We start from the raw sequence: 25,012 nt of genomic DNA, 5'->3' as shown, positions 1-25,012 counted from the left end.
CAAAGACCCCTAGCTGATCAGACCAGGTGGCAAAGCAAGGACCTTCTCCGAGGTCTGCTTAGAAAATGTCTGGTTATATAGGCAGACTTAGGCAGTTTCCCGCCAGTAACTTTGATTGGTTCCCCTTCTTAGAGGGGAGGAGAGAAAGCAGGGGAAAGTCTTCAGGTGTGCACAGACGTGTCCGGGCTAGTCCTAAGTCACAGACATGACTTACATGCTCAGCTATGTGGCCATATAAGGTCTCGCATTCTTGGGCAGTGCCCCCTACACCGAGCCCAGGTCTGAACAAAGGAGGCAGGGGCCCACCCCCACCTGAGCAGAGCAATGGCTCCGGTTAGTCTGCAAAGGCCATTCCACTGAGCAGGGCCAGGCTATCACTTTTGCTAGCCCCCTGGCCGGGAGGGGCGGCTACACAGAGAGGAAAACAAAAAAGGAATGCAGCAGGGAGGCAGCTGCAACAGACAAGGAAGAGCCTCCAAGGGGACAGACGACCTTGTTTCTGTTAAAAACATTTTTGGACTTTTCGTTTGGGATGAGCGCGACCCAGGAAGGAGTGGACTAAAAGACGGTCACCTGACTGAAGGGCTGAGTTCCCAGCCAAAAAACTGCCCTAGCGACTATCGGCGAGGGTGCTAGCCCAGCAAGAAAGCTGTGACACCAGGCCTGGCCAGGAAGGGGCGCACATTGGTGAGTGAACTCTGTAACAAGCCTGCTTCCATTATGGTATTGGAGAGTGGTGGGGATGGCCTATGGGAGAGGATGGCTGGAGTGGTCATACAGAAGGGGCAGCAGGGTCCAGTGATGAGAGCAGGGAACAGGTTGTACTGCAGCCCTGCCACTGAGTGGTAACGTGATCCTGGACAGGTCACTCTCCCACCTGGTGCCTCACTCTCTCTAGCTTTGAAATGGGGATCATCCTGACCCACATTAAGAAAGAGTTTGAACCTCTGCTCTGGCTTCCCAAATCCCTGCCCTCCTTGCCCTACACAAGTCTTTGCCCTGTTCCTCAAACCTCCATGGCCATGGTAGTGCCTGTGTCACCCCCCAACTGCAAGGTCTCACGTACAGTCTCCTGCCAGCCAACTGAAGCTGCCCCTAGATCTGGAACAGGAATCACAGTTCCTGTGCACTGCCCTGAATGGAGTATAGACCACGGGCATGGGGAAGGCCAACACTCACCTCCAGGTAGATCATCAACCTATTCCTCTGTCCCAGGGGCAGGAAGGCCTCTGGTCCTTGCTCTCTTTGGTAGCTGGAACTGCTAAGTTGGGGGTGCAGTGGGCAGAGGTGGAAACAGGCCATAGGATTAATCAAGTGTCAGGGGGAGACTCCCCCTCTGTGGGAGATTGTTACCCCTCTGTGGGGAACCCCTTCCTTGTAGATGCTGTACTTCGGTTCCTGGACTCTGCCGGGAAGCTCAGCTCCCATCCCTAGCAGCTTCGCTGTTCCCTACCCTGATGTGCACCAAGCCCTCTGCAGAGAGCCGCTCTGGGCAAGGACTGCAGAGCCAGGTGTCATCCTGGCAGGTGCATCCCCAGGTTCCATAACTCTGACTCATGATTTCCCTCCGCTGGCAGGCTCTGAACAAGGCCTGCCCAGACCCATGGATGCCATGCTGAAGAGCTCGCTGACTGCAACCCCCAGCACAGACAAACTCCAGCACATCTTGGAGGTGAGCACAGTGGGCAAGGGCAGCAGAGGTATTACCTTAGCCCTGGGGAGGTCTGGAAATGAGAGACTGGATGATCCACGTTTCCATTGTGTTCTGCTACCTGAGAGCCATTGGGCCACCCGTGGTCAGGGCAGTCAGTGCAGAGCAATGTTTAACCAGTTACCAACCCATGAGAGGACCTTATGATATACCTGTATGGCGCAATAATTCTGCATTGAATCAGTTGATTCAATTGCTTATTCTTTGGGGTTCAGACCCTCTTTTCTCCCCCTGAGGTGACAGAACCCTGATTGTCACCATTCATTGAGGAGCTGAACACCAGATGGGAGCTGAGAGATTGTCCTTGGTAGGCCATGTCCTGGTGTGTGATGGAGCTGTGTGCCAGAGAGGGCCAGGAGCAGATGCCCACGCATGGCCAGGACCATGCTAAACAGCCTGTAATGCCAGGTGAGTACAACCATGGCCACATAAATACCATGGGCATCCATGGGGACTAAAGCTGGGCCCTTCACTACCAGGAGCACAACTCACTCCAACTTGAGCCATGACAGTGGTGACCCCTGTCAGCCCCTCTGAGGGGGGTCAGTATTATCCCTGTTAGCTGGGGCACAGGGATAGAAAGCAACTGTCTGCAAGGTCACACACAATGTCACCGACAGAAGTAGGACTGAAGCACTGTACTGATACCAGTCCAACTCCAACCATTTCCAAAGCCAGAGAACCCAGGAGCCCTGACTCTGACAGCCAGTCCTTAAATAACAAGACCAAACTCCCTCCCATTCAGAAAGCCATAGAAGAGACAATGTGCTGAGCCCCCCTCTGCAATGACACTGTCAGAGACCATTGCTAGTAGGTGCCAAGTGACTGAGCAGGGAGCTCCTGGAGAGACTCCTAGGGGCTGCCCAGTTGTGTTTTACCGTGACCCTCTGGGAGCCATGCAAAGAATGCAGCATTGAAGAGAATCTCCTGCTCTAACAAAGGGTTTCTGTTCTAGTCAGCTAGTGATACCAGCTTGCAGTATGTGGAAGAGCCGTTTGGTAATGGGTGGAGGATTCACCATGTAAGTGGCAGCAGCTGCAGTGCCTGGAGTCCCCATGGGCCAAGCCTCCACTCCTGACACTCCAGGCTAATCTCCCACTGCTCTCAGGGGGCTTTGGCTTTAGCTGCTGGGCCTGAGTGGCCAGACAGAGGACTCAGGAATTTCCATCAATGCAGCCATCCAAAGAAGTGAAGAATGGAAGCAAAAGAGCAAAGCTGGACCATCCGTTGAGCTGCTGCAATCAAGTGAGCAAAGCCAGGTAGAGAAGAGGGAGAACGTGAATGTGGCTGGTGGCTGCAGGGAGGAAAAGCAGTTCGGGAGCCAGGAGAATAGAAATAAATAGTTAATGTTGAATACTGCAGGCTTTGTCTTGTGTGGTGAAGAGTTTTAAATGGGTCTTTTTACTATCACAGTAAACTTTAAAATAGCTGTGTACGATGAAAGGGCAGGTCTATAAAGGTAAGAGGTCACTCTAGGAGTTTGAAATCTCAGATTCTGTCGCTATTGTCTGCTTCTACAGCTGACCTCAACCCAACAAATCCTTCGGGTGGTAGCAGTAGTGAGCTCTTTTCCTCTATTTCTGGACTAGCCACCAGAAAAAGGACACGATACATGTGACCAAGGAAATAGAGAGGCATGGGGGTCTGTCAGGGTCCGTGTACGGGTCCCCTTGTCAGCTGAGGGGTCGCTCTTCGCCTTCGGGGCATCTGGGAACCAGGCCGCCTCACTACAGGAGGCTGAGCAGCAGTTCAGTCTTGATGTCCACGTCCTAGATCAGGGCGGGGCAACAGGCAGTAGTCCTGGGCTCAGGCCCTCAGGCAGGGCTGAGCACACACACAGCAGTTCAGGGGCTCAGACCCTCAGGCAGGGCTGAGCAGCCCACAGGTAAGTCCAAGCTTCTACGCCTGAGTGTTGGGGGTGAGGGGGAGACTGCCACCCGTGAGTAGGGGGTGACAGGGGGGACACAGGCCCACCCACTCCACTGCGTCCCGGCCCGGGGCCCTAGCAGCGGCGTGGATCCGCTGAAGTCAGTGGGGATCCTGGCCGCAACACACTGACATAGGCTCTGTGTCTGCTACAGCCAGACTGGGGTTGGCTATCCCCGGGCCACTTCCAATGTCCCCCTCCACTGGTACCTGTGTTGTTGTGGCTTCGGCAGGGGGGTCCACCAGCATCGGCTCCTCAGGATACAGGTGCATGGGAGGGCTCGACTCCTCCTCCGGGTACCGGGCTCGGACAGTCCTTCTCAGGGTACCGGGCTCGGGGCGGGCTCGGTTCAACAGGAGCTCGGGCACCAGCGTCTGTCCTCTCCAGCGGCCGGGGCGCAACTGAGCGCTGGGCCCAGGCCTTTATACTTCCTGTCCCGCCCTTTGACTTCCGGGGGGGGGGGGGGACAGGCGGCGGTGGCTCCGCCCACTGAGGCAGCTGTTCTGGCTCGTCCCTCTCAGCTGCGGCTGGGAGCCAGGGCGCCTCACTACAGGGTCACTTGCAGAATTGCCTGTTAATGCAGCTCTGTAGGGGAGCATGGCAGGGTACCATGGACTAAGCAAGAGTCACATGTCTCCAAACTTGCAAATTCTTAGGATCTCAGTGACCTCTCTCTAGCTCCCAGAGCTTCCTCAGAGCTCCTAAGGAGCCTGATGGAATCTGGCTGCTCTTCCCCCACCTCAGCAGTCCAGAAGAAGCAGTTTGCAAACATGTCACATGTCCTCTCCTGCCACACTCACATGTGGGAGACTAATGCAGTCACAGTCTGAGTGTCATGCATTCCTCTGGGCTGTGAGAAGCAGGACTTGAGCTGCAATGGATCCTCCTGTGCAACCTCTCTACTGCCCTATCTAGTTTTCAGCCCACACGCAGCAGCCGATGTCTAAGGAAGCGGTGATGGACTTACCTCAACGGTGAGGGTGGGAAGAAGCAGAGTGAAGAGGTGATCAGAGAGCCATCCCATAGCATTCCTCCTAGAGTCATTCCAACAACCACCTGCCTCCTTCCTGCCAGGGGCAGCTCTAGGAATTTGGCCGCCCCAAGCTGGGCGGCATGCCGTGGGGGGCACGCTGCCGGTTGCCGGTCCCGTGGCTCCGGGGGACCTCCTGCAGACGTGCCTGCGGAGGGTGCACTGGTCCCGCGGCTCCGGTGGACCTCCCACAGGCATGACTGCGGAAGGTCCGCTGGCGCTGCCTGCCGCCCTGCCGGCAAAATGCTGCCCCAAGCGCGCGCTTAGCGTGCTGGGGTCTGGAGCCGGCCCTGCTTCCTGCCGTAGCCGCAGCCCCTAGGTTCCATGGTAGGATGACCATATTTCCCTATGCTGAGTATCGGACACCTGGTAAAATTACTTGTATTCAAGCAAGTTCAATGGCAATCAATCGGAACTATGCAATACAAATTAACATCAAGTTGGCTGAGCCTGTTAAAAAGAAATATGGTATAGTTGGATTCTTTTTATTTACCTTATCTTTAAGGCTTTAGAGTTCACATGGGGAGGGGTGATGTGCCTCCTTCACCCCCACAACACATACACTCCCGTACTCCTCTCTCACACAGGGGGGATGACCGACCAATTGGACCCTTCTTGTCCGGTGCTCTCTGCCCTCCATGCCTGGCTGGACCCCTGGGACAGACCCACCTCTCCTGTTACCTGGCACCATGTCTTCCCAAGGCAACAAGTGAAGGAGGGCACGCAGGATCACATGCCCCGCTTCCCATATTTCTGTCAGGATTAACACTAGAATGTGGCCAGCAGCAGCCTTTCAGCTCTATGTGGAAGGGAAGGAACGGGAGCTGCTTCCAGCTGCAGGGAAGGAAGAGGGGGGGAAGGGATGACCTGCCCCCCTGTCATTGCAGAGCTCATCTCTGCCCCCCCCCAAAAAAAAAAAAACCCTGTGTGGCTGGAAGCAGCTTGTTCCTTCCTGCCCACACGGTGTCAAAAGGCAGCTAACACCTCCAGGCTGCTGCTGACCACTGACATAACCCAGTGGCATTCTGTCCCTGTACTACTAAGCAAGCAAGAAGGGGTTAAGCATTAAGGATGCACTGTGCTGTGCACCAGGGCCCAGGGAACCTGACTGCATGGGCTTCAGCAAACCCGGCCAGAGAGGTGGCTCAGCAGAGAGTGGGGACAGAGCAGCCCTGTACTCCCTGGGGGCAGGATCCAGGGTGGGAAGAGGGATGGGTGAAGAGGATAATCCTCTGCCTGGGGGACTGCAGTGGAGCCTGCAGGGTTGGGGTGGGAACAGGCTGGAAAATAGCTTTCCGCCCCCTTGCCACTCCAGAGTTAGCTGAGGGGCGGAGAGGCTTCTCTGTGCCAGCGCTGTGCGGGGCTTTGGCACACACAGGGCTCGACTCCTCCTGGCCAGTGCCCCAGGCTGGAGGGTTGTGGGCTTTCCTGGGGTGCCGTCCCAGCCAGAGGCAGTTGGGGAAGGAAGGAGCCTCCTGGCCAAACTGTTAGTGAGCTGAGTGCTCTGCCCAGGGGCTGGTTCTCCATACAGCGCTGGGAGTGGGACAAGCCCCACTGGCGGGAAGCGAGAAGAATACAGAGGAACAGCAGGGGTGGGGGGCCAAAGCAGGGAAAGACCAGCAAGAGGGGGAGCACGTAAAGGGATAATGGGTGGGCAGCAGAGGCGATATGAAACCGTCTGCTGCCTGGTGCCTTCCCACACACAATAGCCTCAGCAGCTCGCAGCCAGCACTGGCCGGAAACAGGACAGGGGATGGAGCTCTGCTGCTTGACAGCCAGCATGCAGCGGAGGCTGCGCTGATGGACCAGCAGAGAGAGCAGCCAGCCCTGCGCACTGCGTCTTCGCCCTTCTACACCCACACTCATCAGCAGCCACAGGACCCCCATTCACTACTGGTGGGCGGGTGGTTGGTGGACCTGCCAGTGCTGATGGGGGGAGCAGGGGGAAAGAAAGACAGAAAATACAGGACAATTTGCCTCTTTTTAAGAAAATGTTGGGACACCTGCAGGAGGGCTTAAATACAGGACTGTCCTTTTAAAAATAGGACATCTGGTCACCCTAGTGATAGAAACAATACAATAATTACAATAAAACTATATACATCAGAAAATGTGAACTAGGGCCTACACTTGTTAATAGGAAAGGTAATCTAATAAAGAAGGTTTCCCCCAGGTCAGTTGCAGACTTGGCTGGCTTCCCAGGGACCAGGATCCAATATTTCATGGAAAACACCCCTCGTCAACAAGATGGTTCCTCCATGAATGGATCCAAAGTGCCTTTCCCCAATCTGCATTATAATGAAACAGTCTTGTCTATTCAGAGACAGAAGAATTCCAACTGTTATAATGTTCTTTTTTTTAACCAGAGTGGTTTTGATTGTTTGCAGTTGTCTTTGATGGTTTTTCATTGACAGTTCTGTGATGGGGCAATGGTAGAGAACTGAGCCTTGCATTACCTCATGGGCTAACCGGGAGGGGTGGCAACTCCCTCCTGCATGAAACAAGTTACATCCCTACTGTATACAGACAACTACCTGAGGCAAGAAGTGATGAGACTACCTCCTTAGCCAGGAGAAGGACAAGACCTATTGACTTGAAAGGAAATTTTCTGTGTTCTAAAGCCCCGAGCAGAGAAATAAGCTCTCTGCCTATCCTTAACAGGGACCCAGAAGCAGAACAGAGTGCAGTGATGGCTGAGACTCCAGCCAGATGTAGGGACACTGAAGCAGATGTGGTGCACTGACAAATCTACAACAGCCACCCCGGAGGGAAATGCCCAAGTAGAGAGTAAGAAAGCTGCTTGGGAGATGACAAAAGGTAACTACAGGATGGAGAGGGGACTTCTTCCTGCAGTCTGACTGCTTAATGATCTGTGAAAATGCAAAAGACCCCGAGCTGGGTAGTGATCTTCATTAATCAACAAAAAAAAGTCAACTTTGAATTCTTATATAGCCTGAGTTGAAAAGTTCTGTACAATTGTTTAATGCAGAGTTTACATTATGAACAATTCATGACCATGGAGTAACTCATCCATCTCATGAGAAATGTATAACATTGATTAAACATGTACAAACAGAAATGAATGACATACAGTCATTAAACCATATTGTGGTAGCAGTAGTTATGAAGTATGTTAAAGTGGTAATGTCAACTTAAAATCTAGTCAATTAAAAAAGTTAAAAATAGTTTCCAGGTACTACAGCTACCCTTGTTTCCCTGGGCCAATTTCCTATTTAAATGTTACTGTCCCACCTGTTATGTGAAAGTTGCACACAAATTAACTGACATTGGGTGAAACAGGTTAAGTGTTGACAAATACAAAAAATTAACTGAAAAAATAACTTTTTTCTCTATTGAAGTAGTATTAGAGATTACATGTAGCGACTAGGTAAACAAATAAAATTCTTATATTGTTTCACTTTCTAAAGAGAGTCAATGTTTTTCTTACCTTTTGCACAACAAAATGTCTTTCCCATAAATTTTGTAATTTAGATACATAAAACAAATTCTTTACATGTTTATAAACAGCTATCTGCGTAAGTTCTACACAAGGTGGTCTTTGGCAAAAACAGTGTACTTTAGTTAGCTTCTTTGCACTGATAAAGGCTAAAATTCTAGAAGACAACTATGAAAACTTGCCATATTTGATCTTAAAAAAACGTTAAGATAGAGTAGGATTTTCAAAAGTTTTGTCTCTGTTCTCATGAAGTCAATGGTAAAACTCAATGGCTGTTTCAATGTGAGCTGTTAGGCTGCCACTGAGTGCTTTCAAAACTCTTACCCATAAATTTTTCCTATTCATATTTTTTAGAGATTTAAGTAGTAAAAATTTTTGCATTACATATTAGAACCAGAGACCAGACAATTTACGTTCTTTATATTTAAAAAAAAGAATTAAAACTGAAAGAGAACAAATGCTGAATACACATATATAAAAGTTTTTATGGTTAAGAAACAAAACAGAATTGAAATAAACATTTTTAATAATTACAAGGAGGAGTAAAAAGGTCATTCTAGAAATTAAACAGTTTTGAAGTGTATCCAAGACTGGAGTTTGAAATAAAGCTTTTGAACAGGTGCACTGTAAACATTCTTGATATTTACAAATCAAGTTTTTGAAAAAATACTAGATCACCTGAGTTTCTTAATCCAAATTGAGTCAATCTTTATACATGGAACAAAAGGTATGTGGGGTGTGGTGAAGAATGTGGTTTTCGGTGGTAACAAGGAACACATCATAGAGACTAGACAGTTGTGGAACAGTAACAGAATGTCAAAAGCAGTCTGCAAGTTTCTTTCTTTCTTCAAATTGTTTGTCCACTACAAGTGAAAGAGCCTGAAGAAACACTGCCATTGTAACGTTAGGACACTGGAAGCGAAAAAGAAAAAATCTTTGTCAAATGTCTCAAAGAACAGTAGGTGGCATAATGCTCTACAGACAAATACACCTGAGAGGAGAAAAAAAAATTAGCTCCACATTTATTAGCATTTTCCAAATGCTGTACAACAGCTATGGGATTCTGCACCAGTTAGCACAGGGGAATCTAGGCCAACCTGAGCAAATTTTTGAGGTTTAATCAATATCATGACTAAATTCACCTCACCAAAATCCAACAAGCAACATTACTGTAAAAAAATGTGACAGACCACATCAAAACGTACAGAACAACTAAAGGAAAGTAAGTTACAAAGAAGCAATATTGATGTTGTGTCATGATATAGGAGTTACTGGCCACATCAATCCTGCAAATATGTAGTTTCTCTTAACCTCTTTTTAAATAATGAGGTAGCACAAAATGGTTGCAGTACAGCCAGGAGCAGACCCAATGTAATTCAAATTAAGAGGGTTTCTTTTTTCCAAAAAAAGAAAAAAAAAAAAAGAAAAAGAAAAAGAAAGGCCCACTCAGGAGCTTCCACAAAAGTGGCTTCCCAACACACCTAAATAAAAAGCAAAATAAAATAAACTTACTTGAATATAAAGTGCATGTGCTAGAAAAGGAAGTTTCCTCAGGACACGGCCACTAAGTCCTTCACTTTTCCTATAATGAAGCAGAGATGTGCATACTATTATTTTGCTAAATACTAGGTCTCCCTTCCAGAAATTAAGAGGTTTGCTTTCTGTGGTTCTGCCAGGAATCTCTCTACAGAGAAACTCACATTACTGCTAGTTAGCACTATATAGCACTGGGAGAGAAAATACAAATCTTTCATTCATTCTTTTCCTGTTATATCTAACAATCCTACAAAATATTTTACTTTCATGGGTATTACTTTTACAAATAAATAAATATATACACACATATATATACACACACACAGGGAGCTATTCAAAAATGCCCAATTGACATACACCAATAGGCTGTCGTTTGTTAATGCTAATTTCTGTTACTGTGCCTATCATTTTATGGAATAACCCAGACAAGTCTACTGTGTTCTGAACACCATAGTTCACTGTTTGAAAGGGCACTATTAATTATATACTGGATATACTGTTGCTTTAAGGAAGACTTTTCTGACCCTTCTGCAAGGGTACACTTTCAAATTCTTTTACTGCTCTGATATTTTGTTTGAGCTCTGTTAAGATCCCCACAAAAATCAGAAAAAAATTACTTAGTGAAAACACCAATAATCTGCTTTTTATTATTCCACAGATTTTCACATTGTGGTGAAATCTGTCCCATTAGTCCTCTTAGCAAAAAAACAAATAAAAATCAAACCAAAGTAAATGCAAAAAACTATTCATAATCCTCCTCTCCCACACCTCTGCCCATTTCTTAACTTGTGCTTCCAAAAGGTGACCTCCTGGTGAACTACTGAGATCTCTCAGCATCCTCAGATGGGATGAAGGCCAGAGCTGTTCATGCTGAACTGTGGCCACTACAGTTTTAGGCACCTCACTAGCCCAGGGAGGGATTTGATGGGAACTTAAAAGAGCAAAGCAGGAGGCAGGGATGGCATAAGATCATGCACATTTTTGATACATTTTGAGATCCAGGAGGATAGAAGCAGATGGTGCTTGCAAAAAAAAAAATTCCCATGTTCACTGGACACTGAAAAATTTTACAATTGACCAAATTTGAGAATTTGCAACAACAATTAAGAAACTGGGAAGTTTCAGAACTCTAGCTGTTGCTAATATACCCAACTCCTTTAGAAATAGTTCCACAAATTACTTTTACACGCATGCACACACACACACACACACTTGAGCAGAGTTGCTCACTTTGTACATAAAATGGATGAATCAATAAATCTTAAAATCTTACCTTGCAATTTCTTTTAATACGAGACTCAGCCGTGACACATTATTTTCTACATAACCAATCATCTCTAACTCTCTGAGTGTCAGCAGCTGCTGTCGAGGATATATTATCTGACGCTAATAAAAAGAAAAATGATATTTGAAAGGAGCAACTGCAGTTCTATTCTGAAATGAGACTATGAAATGGCAACTTCTTACTCAACAGTTCTGCTCTTTATATGTTTTCAGAATAACTACTGACTCCAGTGACAAATACTGTGCGTTTTACACTGCTAAGAGAAGGACCCGTCAAACAACTTGCCCTAACTAATCCTAGCTCAACCCTTAATTTTAAATGATTTATTAACTGCCTACAGATTTCAGCAGTAACACAGAACCAGAAAAGCAGAGTGTGTTACGGTTCATTTACCACACTGGCTGGCAGAGACAGATTGAGGAACTATTATGGGGGCCAAGGGTGGCATTTATACCTGTGGTCAGTGCAATGGGTCTGTATGTGCCCCCTGGTCTATAAATACGGCTTTAAAAAGTTGTGTGACTGTGTGGACTACAGGGTGGCTCAGTAGAGGCGGTCTCGAGAAGGAGAAATAAGATAACATTTGTGTATTATTATCGTTAGCATTTATGCAGTTATTAAAATAGGACATCTAAGTTAAGAATCTTACTTGCAAAATTTTACCTTCATCAGTTCTTCCAAGCAAGAAAAATATATTCTGAATACTGCTGCAGCAGATGGAGGTCCAATATATTGCTTTATATCAGCCCTGTCTACAAAGGCCGTGTCAATTTTCTCTGTAATATTTGAAGTAGTCAAGATTACAACATTGGGATACCTTTAAAACACAGAAAAAAGAGAAATCATTTCCATCACTTACACATAAGAATCATCCCTCGAGGCATGGCAAAGTGACTGTTTCTCTTCTATGTCATGACTGTAAATTTGGTCCAGATCAGAAGTGGCCAACTTGTTACTGTTGGATAGATGTTAAGTGAAATGATTTGGAGGTTTCAATTTACAGTGAACATATTCCACACAAAAGCACTTTTGTCAGTACAGACTGAACTGTATGTTAGCCTGGAAAGGAGCCTCTTTCAAAATAGCACTGAGGTATAATCAGGTGGGATGAAGTTTGGACTGCTGCTGCCCATATTGTCTTGTGCTTGAGGGACCGGACTTTAGTTTCCAGTACTATTGAATCAGGCCTATTTTTATAAATACTAATTTCACTTGAAAAAAAATCAAGACTTTTTAATTTGCACTTTTTGTCTAGCATATATTCTGTTTTAGTCCAACGGCAATTACCCTAATTTGCCTCCACATTGAATAATGAACTTTTAAAAAATTTAGAATTATGTAATATTTTAGTTAAAATTTTTACCACAAAGAATTCCCACTTTCAGTGAATTTCTTAATAAAAATGTATTTAGATTTTTTTTATTTTGTTTTTTATTTGTTGGGTAAGAAAGACAGCTGCTTCCATGTACCACGCTCCTTCCACATCCCAGCCAGAACTTCTAAAGCACAGGTAGGCTGAGGAAATATGGACCAGAGATATCTACCTTTACACAATTCTCAGCGTATTAATCTAAAACCCATTGACTAAATTATTTAAGTTAATAGTGAAATAAGAAAACTAGCTACTGCATATTTTGTCCTTCTTTCTCATGAATTAGTGCAGGTACCCCCAAAAACACTTTGCATTTTTTAAGAATTTAAAGTAATTAATAATAATTTAAAGTAATTAAGCACTCCTGAGCATGTTTTAAGGTGCCTTGCACATGTAAGACAGTAACAAAAAATGGATTATAATAGGCACTATATTATAATAATTAAAATTACTCAACTTCTCATGAATGCACACAAACGTAGAATTTGTGTTTTAAAATTTTGCATGTCGGTTTTTATTAAACCCAAGTAAAATATAATATTGAAATACTTCACTTGGCTAACACACAATACAAACACCCAAGATGTTCCGCATTTCCATTAATTTTTTCCTTCAAATTTATTCATAAGCTCAAGGAAACAAAATCTAAATGGGTAAGGTCAAAATTATTTAAATTAATGACCCTACCAAAAGGAAAGACTCTCCTTCCACTCAAGCCACTGTGAGAAAAATCCTGCAGGTATTGATAGGACTTGTTCCTTGACCTCAAGCTCAAAGTTGGACTGTGGTGGACCTAGGTAGAGGGCCCCGCCCCAAACTAAGATTCAGTAGCAAATCAAGGTTGCCCTATTCCCAGATATACATCTAGGGACTGTCAGCATCCCAGGTTTTGAATCAGAGTGTGGATAAGAATCAATCTCTACAATAGCAGGGCCCAAACCATACAGGAATGTGAACCAACCCTGAGAACTAACTGAAAGCCAGTGCAATCAAAGAGTACTGGTGCAATATGCTCTATATGGGACATGCTGCTAAATAAGCAGGCGCTAGCAGACTTGCGAGTGGTCTCAAAAGCAATCTCAAAGAGATTGCATTGCAATAAACCAATCTATAGCTGGCAAAGGCAAGAATAAGTGGGGTAAAGTCTACATCAATCAGGAAAGGTCAACATCTCTTTGTCTTGCCAAAGAAATATTGAAAAAACATTCTTGGCTATGGCTGTTTTTTTAGATCTACAACCAGAAACGACTATGGATCCAAAAATATGACCCAATGACTAAGTCTCAGAGCAAGAAAAAAGGCACCTTTCCTCAGTTAAAGCAGCAGTTGTCACCATCATCAAACAGAAGTTATTTCTCTTAACTTTAAAGTGTGGGTAGACAGTTAACTCCCATGACTAACTTAGGTATGTCCATCACAACTCCTCCTCTTCTTAGTAGGCATGGCTAGTTTAAAATTCAGCACAATTTAACCAGTCAAAGATTTTTGGATTAAGGTTCTAAATGAGAATTACGTAAAGCCAGATATTGGAATCTGTAATCATTTATCTACATATGTTCAATATTTTTGAAATTAGACCCCAACTTGGTAATTCCTAGTGGTTTTTTTGCTGTGGTAATATGGCTACTATGAATGTTACCTTTTAATTTGATCTATTTGTGTCAATACAGCATTCACCACACGGATAGCATCTGAAGGCTCTGTGCCTGCTCGGAAAGCACTACGAGCTGCTGTGAGACTTTCAACCTGCCCAAAAAAACCCAACCAAACAAAAAAGGTTAGAGTTAGAGAGCTGGTATAATGCACTTTTGGGATAAGGAGGTGGTGAAATGATCCAGGCAATACATTTTCAAATTGCTGGGAATCTACTCAGACATCAGGAGTAGTTTCTCTAAAATTTTCTTTGTGGATAGGAACTTGTACAGAGGGAGGATGATTGTTGACAGGGAGGTCTGGGTAGAATGTGGGAAAGGAGGCTGCGGAGATCACTGCTTTCAGGGAGTGTAGAGTAGTGCTTGATGTACATCTATGAATACAACACTGTCAATACACCTATTAATTCTGAGGTGCTTGCTGTACATTTATGTTTGTCACTGATCCTGTGAGTTGTGTCACACTGTACGGTAACAAGTAGGCGGGTGCTTTCTGAACTGCTGGGCACTATGCAGTGTATGTTGTGAACTAATAGATGAATTATTTTCCAAATAGAATTTTGTTCAAACAAAACCAGAGCAAAGAAATAGCTGTGCAATTTAAAAACAAATATATTAAAAACTTAAGTTCTGTTCCATTTATATATTAAGGGGAAAGAACATTCACGTCCATTTTACCTAACATACAGCAACTGTGGCTTTCACATATCAGTGTATGTGAAACTGTGATTATCCTTAATGCCCTTCAGCATGGAGTGGCAGAAGCAGGGATGAGGCCCCAGATACAAGAAGAAATGTTGGGTGTGTGTAGGGAGATGCTGCAATGTCGCTCTCTATGAACTACAAAGGGAGACGAGCTTGTAGGTCCACAAGAGTCTGCAGCATTTGTGTTCGCTGCTGGAGAAGCCCCATTATGTCCTGGTGTGTATCCCTCCTTTTCCTGTTGGGACTCTCTCTTGTTTGCTCTTTCCTTCTCCATACAGTCTGTAATAGTCATCCTCCAAGCCCTCTGTTCATGGTCTGATGCAGCAACAATGGCTTGCAGGATCTCATTGAACATGTCTTCCCTAGTCCTCAACTTTCTGCTCTTTATCTGTCTCAGGTGTCCTTAAGGCCACAAAGACAGCAAAAAACACAGATACCATTGCCAGTGTAGTCACAACAGAAAGCAAAAGTTAAGATTCAGAACTCCTTTGCCTTGCTCCCCTGAAGTTTTAAACAAGACCTGCTTATTGACACTTCTTCTTGGGAGTGCTCATGCACAGCGCCACTCACAGCCCCAGCCATGGTGAGTGTGGCCCACTAGGGGTGAGGGAAATGAGGAGGGAATTGCTTGGTTGCATGAAACTGAGTATAGGGCAATAGCAATGAATACTGGCACCACTTTCCACAAGCAGCAGTGATCTTAGCTGATATGTTACTCCTGACAAAGGCTCAGAGACCACAGCTACTACAAGAGTACCAAAGCCGCCTATAGCCTGCTAGCCTGTGTACTGGAATGGAGTCTGCCGAAGTTATCACCAACTGGCACGGGAAAGTGTCCTATTGCAGAGGAAGCAATAAGTCTGCTATCCCTAGAAACCTCCGTGAGAGGACAGCCAAGTACCTCCATGAAAGTTTCATCGAGATCTCAGGAGGATTCAAGGCACATTCCTGTTTACATTAACGAATTGCTACACATAGCTGTCCCACCTCACTCCATAGAGGAATTAAAAGTTCTCTCTCTTTGTTGTACTGCTACCTCTCCTACATCAGGCTTACCCATGCTCAACTGCTGGGACTGACTGGACTGCAGTGGAGTCTCAAACAAATCCTGTCTGGTGGCAGAGTTGGACCCCCCCCCCCCCATCTCATGTCCCTCCTCCTCCTCCTCACTGTTCATGCCAGGGACCTATGATTCAGGCTCCTCAGAAGTATCCCCAGTGGTCTGAAGGGTGGTAGTGAGGGTCTCGGCCAAGCATGTCGAGCAGCTCCTTGTAAAAGCCTCAGGTTTGTGGCTTGGCACCAGATTGACTGTTGACCTTCCTAGCCTTCTGATATGCCTGATACAGTTCCTTTACCTTTGCATGGCACTGCTTCTGACCTGTCGTGCCCCGTCTCCTGCATCCCCAGTGCAATCTGCTCATAGATGTCCATGTTTCTATGTCTGGTCCATAGCTGTGCTTGCAAAACCTCTTTTCCTAACAGGCCCAGGAGATTCAATAATCCAGGCAGGAGTATGTCTAGAGTGTATAGCCAGCATGGTCAGCTGGGCAGTTGCACACAACAATGGAGATCTGCTAGGTGTGCTCACCAAGCTGGACAATCAGGAAAAGGCATTTCAAGAATTCATGAGGTTTTAAGGGGTTGGGCTTCTGGTACATGATCCTTTGGCAGTAGAGTTCATAATTGTGACCACAGTGGTCAGTGTCAGGCACGGTGGAACAGCTGCTGGAGGACTGTTAGGACTGACATAGGTAACAGTGTCTATACTCATGCTACATCAGCTTCAGTACATTGACCATGGCTGAGAGGTGGTGCTTGGAGAGGTGGTGTTGGCGTAATAGAGAACTTATCAGGGCCGCCCAGAGGATTCAGGGGATCTGGGGCAAAGCAATTTTGGGGGCCCCTTCCATTAAAAAAAGTTGCAATACTATATTCTCATGGGGCCTCCTGTGGGACCCGGGGCAAACTGCCCCACTTGCCCCCCCCCCGGGCAGCCCTGGAACTTATATCAGCATGAAACAAATTTAAGTGTGGACACATGCAAAGCAGTTTATGTTAACCTAACTTTGTAGTGTAGACCAGGCCTCAGACAGTCTTTTATCAGTTCCACAGAGAAAACATTTCTTTTTAGAAAGTGATGATTCTGAGTATTAGACTAATCAGTAAATTGAACAGATAAGCAAACATTCTTTAGGAATGTGACTTCAATAGTATAAAGTTCTAATAAGGCACAAACTCTTAAGTTGCCCGTATAAGAAGTCTATCCAAAGGTCATGTAGGTAGTGAGCTAAATCTCATAGTGAAACCAGATTAAGAGACCACATTAAATCCACAATTTCCATGAGCTCTATTACTAAATTCTTCTCTTACTGGTAAGACAAAACTAGGGCTCAACGTTTAGAAAATGCTACAATATGTACATGTCAAAGTGTTCAGGGAGCAAGCCACCAAAAGCAGAGCCCTATACAGGAAGCTGAACTTCCCTTTCCCTTCCATCTGCAGCTGGAAATTTTTGTCTGAGAATTCAAACTACATTTTTCTCACTTTACTATAATGATGCAATTCAAATATCTTCTACCACTCTTACACACACAGTTAAATATAATTAGATTACTCACAGCAGAGCCACACAGGGCATGGCTACACTTGCAGATGTAGCGTGCCAGGAGTTAAACCACCCTTCAGAGACTGCAGCAGGGAAAACACTGCCATGTGTTTACACTGTCAGCTGCAAGCGCAGTGGCATGGCCACATTAGCAGCTCTTGCAATGCCACAGAGAGCACAGCATAGTGGTAACTATCCCAGTGTGCAAGTGGCTGCAGCGTGCTTTCCAAATGAGGGGTCGGAGTGTGACAGGGAGTGTGTTGTGTGTATGTGGGGGGAGAGAGAGTGTGTTTTGGGAGGCAGAGAGTGTGTCAGCATGCTGTCTTGTAAGTTCAGACAGAAGCAGGGGGAAACCCTGACATCAGCCCCCAAACTCCCGCACACGCCTGCCTCGGCAGCAGCAGCATTCCACAGTAATGGTTTGCTTTGTCCCGGAGTAGGTAGGCATGCTGGTTGTCAGAAACGGAGCTTTGAAAGGGGATATTCACATGCCTGCCTCCGAGTTTAAAACAATGACCAGGGTGGCCACTTGACTTCAAGGGATTATGGGACTTTTCCGGATCCCAATCACAGCGCAGTAATGCAACACATCGTCCACACTGACACCTGGGCATTTCAGCCAGGGCGCAGCAAGCTCAATGCTTCTTGTGGAGGTGGATTACCAGGAGCGTGCCAGCTGCAGAGTCCAGGCACTCTCAGTGCCTTGACAGCGTGAACACCTCAGGCGTTAAGGCGCCCAGGGCTGATTTAATGCACTCTAACTTGCAAGTATAGCCAAGGCCATAATATGCTTCTATATTTTCTCTAAAAATGTAAGTGATCATCTTTTATTCCAGTTTAGTTTCCCATAAATTAAAGGAATTGCACATCTTAATGTCACTGAAATCATACCTCATCAATCAGTACAAATACAAGAGCATCTTTATCGTCAATTAACTCTTGAATCTTCTGGAACATCTTGGTTACAAGTTTGCCACTCTGAAAAGAAAATACAAATATATTAGACTATTTTTACATAGTTTTCCAAGTCTTAGTTTATTATTTACAACTCTAATTGTATCTACATATAAGTTGGTTCCCAGAACTGATACACCTATTGCAGACCATAGTAAATTTTGCTTATCTGTACCACAAAGCTAAAATTGTGTAATGCATTAGATAACACCTACCTCAGAAAACCACTTAGAGAAGAGGCTATGACTGTTTATCTCAATTAACTGTCCATACCTGTACCTAAAATATGGGAGAAATCATCAACAATTATATTGTAAAATTAATTCTACTGTTGATTGCAAAGGAATCAATAACTACAACTTACATCCTCAATATTTAAAAAAAGAATTTTGTGAACAGTGGCATCATAGCATAACAGTCAGAATTCTTTCAACATTAGTGCTTTGTAATTACTAAAGCAAGTATCTGAATATAAAATGTAACTATTGCAAACTAAATTTCTATCTCAGTTTTATGTCAGCATATGATTGCTCTTAATCTTCTCCACAAATATTTTGTCAAAGAAATCTAAGATTTGACACTTGCTTCTATTTAGGCACAATTCAGGTATAGATTACCATGCCAGTAATCTCATTCTTATTTTCTGGTAATTGCTTACAGTCCAAAGTAATACAAGTATCAAGCTAATTCTCATCAGTTCTTAAGACATTGCCAGGAATGCTAAATTATGTATTGCTGACCCTAGAATTAAATGTGTTAATATTTCAGTGTAAGAGTATATAATCCATATCTATTACACACTTATGTGAGAAAAACTGCATTACTTAGAGTAATAATGATTTATAATTGAACAATATTTATAAAATATTAAGTTACCTAGTTTACTAAGATTTCCAATGTTAAATTGACTGTTATTACTTGTCTGTCTGAATATAAAAGATGAGTAAGGGAGGATGTGTTGAGCTATAAGACAAACCACACAAAACAAATATATGTCTAATTCTAAAAGCTGTTTGTTTAATTATTAAAGATGTGGGCTATTTTGTATGCAAAAAAAAACAGTGGGCCTGATTCAGCCTGGCTCTTCACCTTCTGTAGTAGTTTACGAGTGTGCAAAGTAGGCATAATACACTATCATTCTAAATGTGTAGTGTTTGACATCCACTGGTGTAAGTAGCTGCCTACAATAAAAGGCATTGGTGAATTGGGCCCAGTGTCTTCAGTATACGATATGACAAATGTGAGCATTTGCCATTCAACAAGCCAGGGATGCTACATAAGGAACAACACTCAGCACCTAATCTGTGCCTGAAAGAAAACCTGCCATACTTGGTGGCAGATTTTAGGCACCCTTAATGGGTTACAGATGTTTAACAAAGTAAACTGTATTTTAAACCAAAATATTAACAAAAATTACCTGTATGAAAGTCTAATGGTCAGCTTCTGAGCCAATGCTTTGCAGAGTGAAGTTTTACCAGTTCCTGGAGGACCTATATTCAAACCATATCCATATAACAATTTACATAGGAACACATACTAGATAAAATGGCCTGACATCTCCTTAGCTACTGAATTCCAAAAACAGCACTAATTACATTTGACAGTATAAAATAAACACACTATATTACCATAGCTGCCAATCTGAACAGTTATACAGATTGTTCAATGTGTCCAAATCTTCATTAGTGCTAGAATTGCACCCTGTCTACCCTGCATCTTTTAATGGAGATTGTAACCAGTTACTTGCACGGTTTCCTCTAAACATGGTCTGCGCACACACAGATGGTTAAACTCTCAGTAACCATGGCAGCTAACAGCATTTCTCCCTGTGCACTAACATTATTTTTAAAATCTATCAGAACTGCATTACCACTGATGCAGCTCCACTAACTGTAACAGTGAAAGCACTCCTATACACTGGGAGTAGGTGTTTTATTACTATGCCATCTAACCCTGCTTGGAGCACACCCAGACAGTATGGTGGTTAAAATGCCTGCACCCTCCCTCGTATGCAAGCATTCCCACCAGTAAGACTGCCCAAGCAGTGTTGTGGGTTTTTTTGGTAAATAATGTAGATTGTTAGCTTAAGACGGCATATTGTTGTCTTCCTGCACCTGATTGAGCATATTTGTTTTCTACTGTATAGACAGAAATGCTAAACATGCCTGCATTTGGCCAGTCCCTCCCTTCCTTCCAGCAATCTGTACGTTAAGACATCACAGAGCGCCCTGCCCAATGTGCAACTGATGACACACTGTGGGTTTGCCCTTCGGGCACTCCACCCCCTCCAGGATAGCTGCCCAGATTTTCTAAGAATGGACCAATACAAACATGCTTAATTAGCCTGGGAAGTGTGAATATGCAAAGATTGTCAAAGAAGTTCATATGTGGACACTAACTTAACTGTTATTTGTAACCAGCTAAGATGACAGTGCTCCCAATGGGTCACAAAGTCAATGTTGTAGTTGTAATGTGGCTACATTAAAAACAAAACAAAAAACCCGCACCTTCAGATTCTGATATTCTTAGCTTTTTTCCTATTCTAACATATATATTTAAGCAGCAAAGAATCCTGTGGCACCTTATAGACTAACAGACGTTTTGCAGCATGAGCTTTCGTGGGTGAATACCCACTTCTTCGGATGCAAGTAGTGGAAATTTCCAGGGGCAGGTATATATAAGCAAGCAAGAAGCAAGCTAGAGATAACGAGGTTAGATCAATCAGGGAGGATGAGGCCCTGTTCTAGCAGTTGAGGTGTGAAAACCAAGGGAGGAGAAACTGGTTCTGTAATTGGCAAGCCATTCACAGTCTTTGTTTAATCCTGAGCTGGTGTCAAATTTGAAGATGATGTGATGGCCAGTGGAGTCCTGTTGGTTTCTTTCTAGCGGTCGGTATGCCTACCTTCATGCCTCCAGCTTCCATCCCGGACACACCACAAGATCCATTGTCTACAGCCAACCACTGAGGTACAACCACATCTGCTCTAATCCCTCAGACAGAAACCAACACCTACAAAATCTCCACCAAGCATTCTCAAAACTACAACACCCCCACAAGGAAATAAGGAAACAAATCAACAGAGCCAGACGTGTACCCAGAAGCCTCCTACTGCAAGACAAACCCACGAAAGAAACCAACAGGACTCCACTGGCCATCACATACAGTCCCCAGCTAAAACCCCTCCAACGCATCATCAGGGATCTACAACCCATCCTGGACAATGATCCCACACTTTCACAGGCCTTGGGTGGCAGGCCAGTCCTCGCCCACAGACAACCTGCCAACCTGAAGCATATTCTCACCAGCAACTGCACACCGCACCATAGTAACTCTAGCTCAGGAACCAATCCATGCAACAAACCTCGATGCCAACTCTGCCCACATATCTACACCAGCGACACCATCACAGGACCTAACCAGATCAGCCACACCATCACCGGTTCATTCACCTGCACGTCCACCAATGTAATATATGCCATCATATGCCAGCAATGCCCCTCTGCTATGTACATCGGCCAAACTGGACAGTCTCTAAGGAAAAGGATAAATGGACACAAATCAGATATTAGGAATGGCAATATACAAAAACCTGTAGGAGAACACTTCAACCTCCCTGGACACACAATAGCAGATCTTAAGGTGGCCATCCTGCAGCAAAAAAACTTTAGGACCAGACTTCAAAGAGAAACTGCTGAGCTCCAGTTCATCTGCAAATTTGACACCATTAGCTCAAGATTAAACAAAGACTGTGAATGGCTTGCCAATTACAGAACCAGTTTCTCCTCCTTCTTTGCTGCTTCTACAGAACCAGACTAACACAGCTACCCCTCTGATATATATTTAAACAAATCCATTATGACTCAAGTATTCCAGCAATATAAAGGATCCAATTCTCCTTTTAAAATCATTTTGCACCTTTCAACGACGTTTTATATTTAGACCTATAAATAAACCCAGAGAAGAGAGCTCTCTATTAAATTTGCTCTATTTATTATAAAATCTCATGGTAGCTCTACTAAGGTTAAGTGAATGTCCACTAATTAGCATTTCCATTAAGAACATCTATTGGTCACAGAAGCTCATTCTGGACTGCCACTTGGTACATACTGGTTCAGCTGAAGTCATAATCCTGTTTATGGCATAATTCCTTCCAAAGCAACTAAGTGATGGTCCAAAAACCATCTTGTATGTTATACAAGAAACACCACAATAAGTATTCACTTAACAATTGAAAATATAATGGTTACCATTGTATTTGGAGGTAATTATACAGCTTAGTTTATTAAACAATCAATTTAATCTGTTTAATATTAGTTATCACTTGGTTATTTTGAAAGGTTGGGGGATTGCTTCCATTACTGGTAATTTGGGGAAAGAACCAGTGAGAAAAGGAACCCACATTCTACCACACAGAAGTGCAGTACAGCTTAGTCAAGAGAATGGCTTCATTATCAATACATTTACTCTTTATTTAGAAGTTGTAATCTTTACCATGCAGCAAGACAACTCTGTTCCAGGATATCAGGTTGCTGTCAACATTTTTGTCAGAAAACAGTAAAGTTGTCATCACATAGTCAAGTAGCTAGTTCAAGAAGAGGAGGGAAAGAACAGTTAACACACATACTATAACAGGATTACTAATGAGAGAACATAACACAACAACATCATCACTACTATGGAAGAAGTGCATAGAGCAAGGCAAATGTTTAGGCCCCATTGAAGCTGCATTTTTGACCACCTCTACTTATCTTAGTACTATTTATTTTCCTTTTTTCTTCTTTTATATATTTTTCTCTCTTTGATACCAACCATTGTTAAATGAGGTTTGAAAATACATTTTTAAATTAAATTCTGGTCTGCTTTTGTTTCTCAAGCTGACGTTTACTTTACTCTAGATACAATAAGCATAGTTCCCTCTGAAAATATTTTTACCAATATTATTGGAAATGGCATAGACTACAGATATCGGAAATGGATTCCCAATTACCAAAAGGTCTCGTAAGATATGCAATTGAACCTGTGTTTAATTGGTGGTATTGTTCTATACTGTCAAATTTGATATAAACTCTCTTTAAAAAAAAAACAAAAAAAACCCACTACTTGCATCATACACTCTGAAAATGGGTTGCTGTCCAATCTATGTTTTAGATGAAATCTTGTCATTGCTCTTTTTGTATTTATGATTTAATTTTTGACATGAAAAACTGGATTTTGTTGCTGGTCTGGAATAATGACAGAGCTGCTTCAATCATAACCATATTATATTTACTTTCAGATGTTCTAGATGTATATTTTTCTTAGTCATAATGCCTGATGCTATTTGACGTTTAACCATATGCTGTATCTTCTGATATACACTGATAAGTCCATCATATATAAATATTTCCAGTCAATTTTTCTTTACTTCCTATGGAACTGTTTATTTGCTACTGTAAGCAATTGGTAAATTGCTTTACCCAGGACAAATGTAAATAGTAGGAATTATCCAGACAAAAGAATGTTTGCTTCCAAAAAGAATACTGTCCTCAGTTTTTAGTTTCCTGCCTGAAGGATAAGAAGCTTGACTCTATACTGACTTCATCTATAATTAGAATAGGAATACCCAATACTATATTTTAATTTCTATTGCTATATCTCAATTTTTTGTTTTTGTTAAATTTTCACTAAGAAGTCAATGTAACATTCCTGCAATATTGCATGCCATAAGTCCTGTAGGTACAGCCATTATACAGAACAAAAAAGGTCTATGAGAACTTGAAAATGTTCTTAACACATATTACATATTAATTCTTGAGATGTCTTTTCACTCTTGATTTTTTGGGTCTTTTTCTTATATAGGCTCCTATTACCCCCCACCCCCGTCCCGATTTTTCACACTTGCTGTCTGGTCACCCTAAATATTGTTATTCTGCAACAGTTCTCTTAGGGACTCCTTTTCTAAAATTGGAGTGTGTGGAGGAACAGGAGTATCTTTATGAATTTCTGTAACTACACAGTAGTACTGTTCATATTTTCCAGCTTTTCAAAGTGTTTTAGTTTTGCAATACTGAGAAGTAGTTTCAATTCATCTATCCGTAGTTTAAATAGGCATGTAAAGGCAAAATAATCTTTTTCTAGATGTTAAGTTCAGTTTGATGGTTATTATTTAGTTTCTCTCTTCTTACTAATAATAATGTAGTATTTATTTTTCAATGTAGTGTTTGGTCCATGTGCCTATTGTTATTTTCAGTATATCAGTTTACAGTTCACCTACTATGCAACAGGCTATTTTTAAAATAGATTAAAACTATTGTCATTTCAGAAGTGAATAGCTGTCACCAACAGGAAGTGCATGCAGCAGGAAAAAACCCAGGAGGGGTAGCCTGAATTGGGTCAAGGAGAAACCATAAGATTTTAGAATTATTTTCACTCTGGATAAGAAGAACAATCAATTGATGACCCAATAGCAGAGAGAAGGGACATTACCAAAAGTGAACAAGCCCCCAGAAGACAATTCTATAAGACAAATACTTTTAATATGTTTATTTACACTGTGTAGTTTCTAAATGAAACTGCATAAGGTCTTAAAAAAACATTTCCACTTTTCCTCAGGAACTAAGACAATTTGAAATGTTATTAACATGCTGTTTTGTTACCCATGGACTGGTTCACTTAATTGTGAAAATATTTAAGTTTTTCTTTTTGAAAAGTATTAATAAGCATTTTTTTTTAAAAAGTGATTCACTTAGTGCCAATAATTCTATAGTTAAACATCTAATTGTTACCATTGTCCCAATG

The 25,012-nt window shown here is 43.2% G+C and overlaps 1 protein-coding gene across 4 annotated transcripts in view; it reads right to left on the bottom strand.

Moving 5' to 3' along the window:
- Positions 1 to 7,626: 7,626 nt before the first annotated feature.
- TRIP13 (thyroid hormone receptor interactor 13) overlaps positions 7,627 to 25,012 on the bottom strand; it is a 42,827-nt gene continuing 25,441 nt past the window's right edge. For 3 of the 4 annotated variants that reach the window (XM_039523395.1, XM_039523393.1, XM_039523394.1), the window contains exons 6-14: positions 22,727 to 22,817; positions 19,652 to 19,724; positions 18,450 to 18,513; positions 18,172 to 18,258; positions 13,958 to 14,064; positions 11,610 to 11,763; positions 10,935 to 11,047; positions 9,638 to 9,707; positions 7,627 to 9,037 (exon numbers count right to left, since the gene is read on the bottom strand). In XM_039523395.1, the coding sequence (XP_039379329.1) occupies positions 8,942 to 9,037; positions 9,638 to 9,707; positions 10,935 to 11,047; positions 11,610 to 11,763; positions 13,958 to 14,064; positions 18,172 to 18,258; positions 18,450 to 18,513; positions 19,652 to 19,724; positions 22,727 to 22,817 (855 nt within the window). In that variant the 3' untranslated portion in view covers positions 7,627 to 8,941. Of the gene's footprint in view, positions 9,038 to 9,637; positions 9,708 to 10,934; positions 11,048 to 11,595; positions 11,764 to 13,957; positions 14,065 to 18,171; positions 18,259 to 18,449; positions 18,514 to 19,651; positions 19,725 to 22,726; positions 22,818 to 25,012 lie in introns of those variants that run through there. The other variant, XR_005593819.1, reaches the window with a different exon arrangement.

The sequence above is a fragment of the Mauremys reevesii genome, linkage group 2 (genome assembly GCF_016161935.1).
Source record: "Mauremys reevesii isolate NIE-2019 linkage group 2, ASM1616193v1, whole genome shotgun sequence".
NCBI classification, from domain to species: Eukaryota; Metazoa; Chordata; order Testudines; family Geoemydidae; genus Mauremys; species Mauremys reevesii.
Note: the sequence above shows the minus strand (reverse complement) of the source record. Positions and strands in the feature narration are given on the sequence as shown.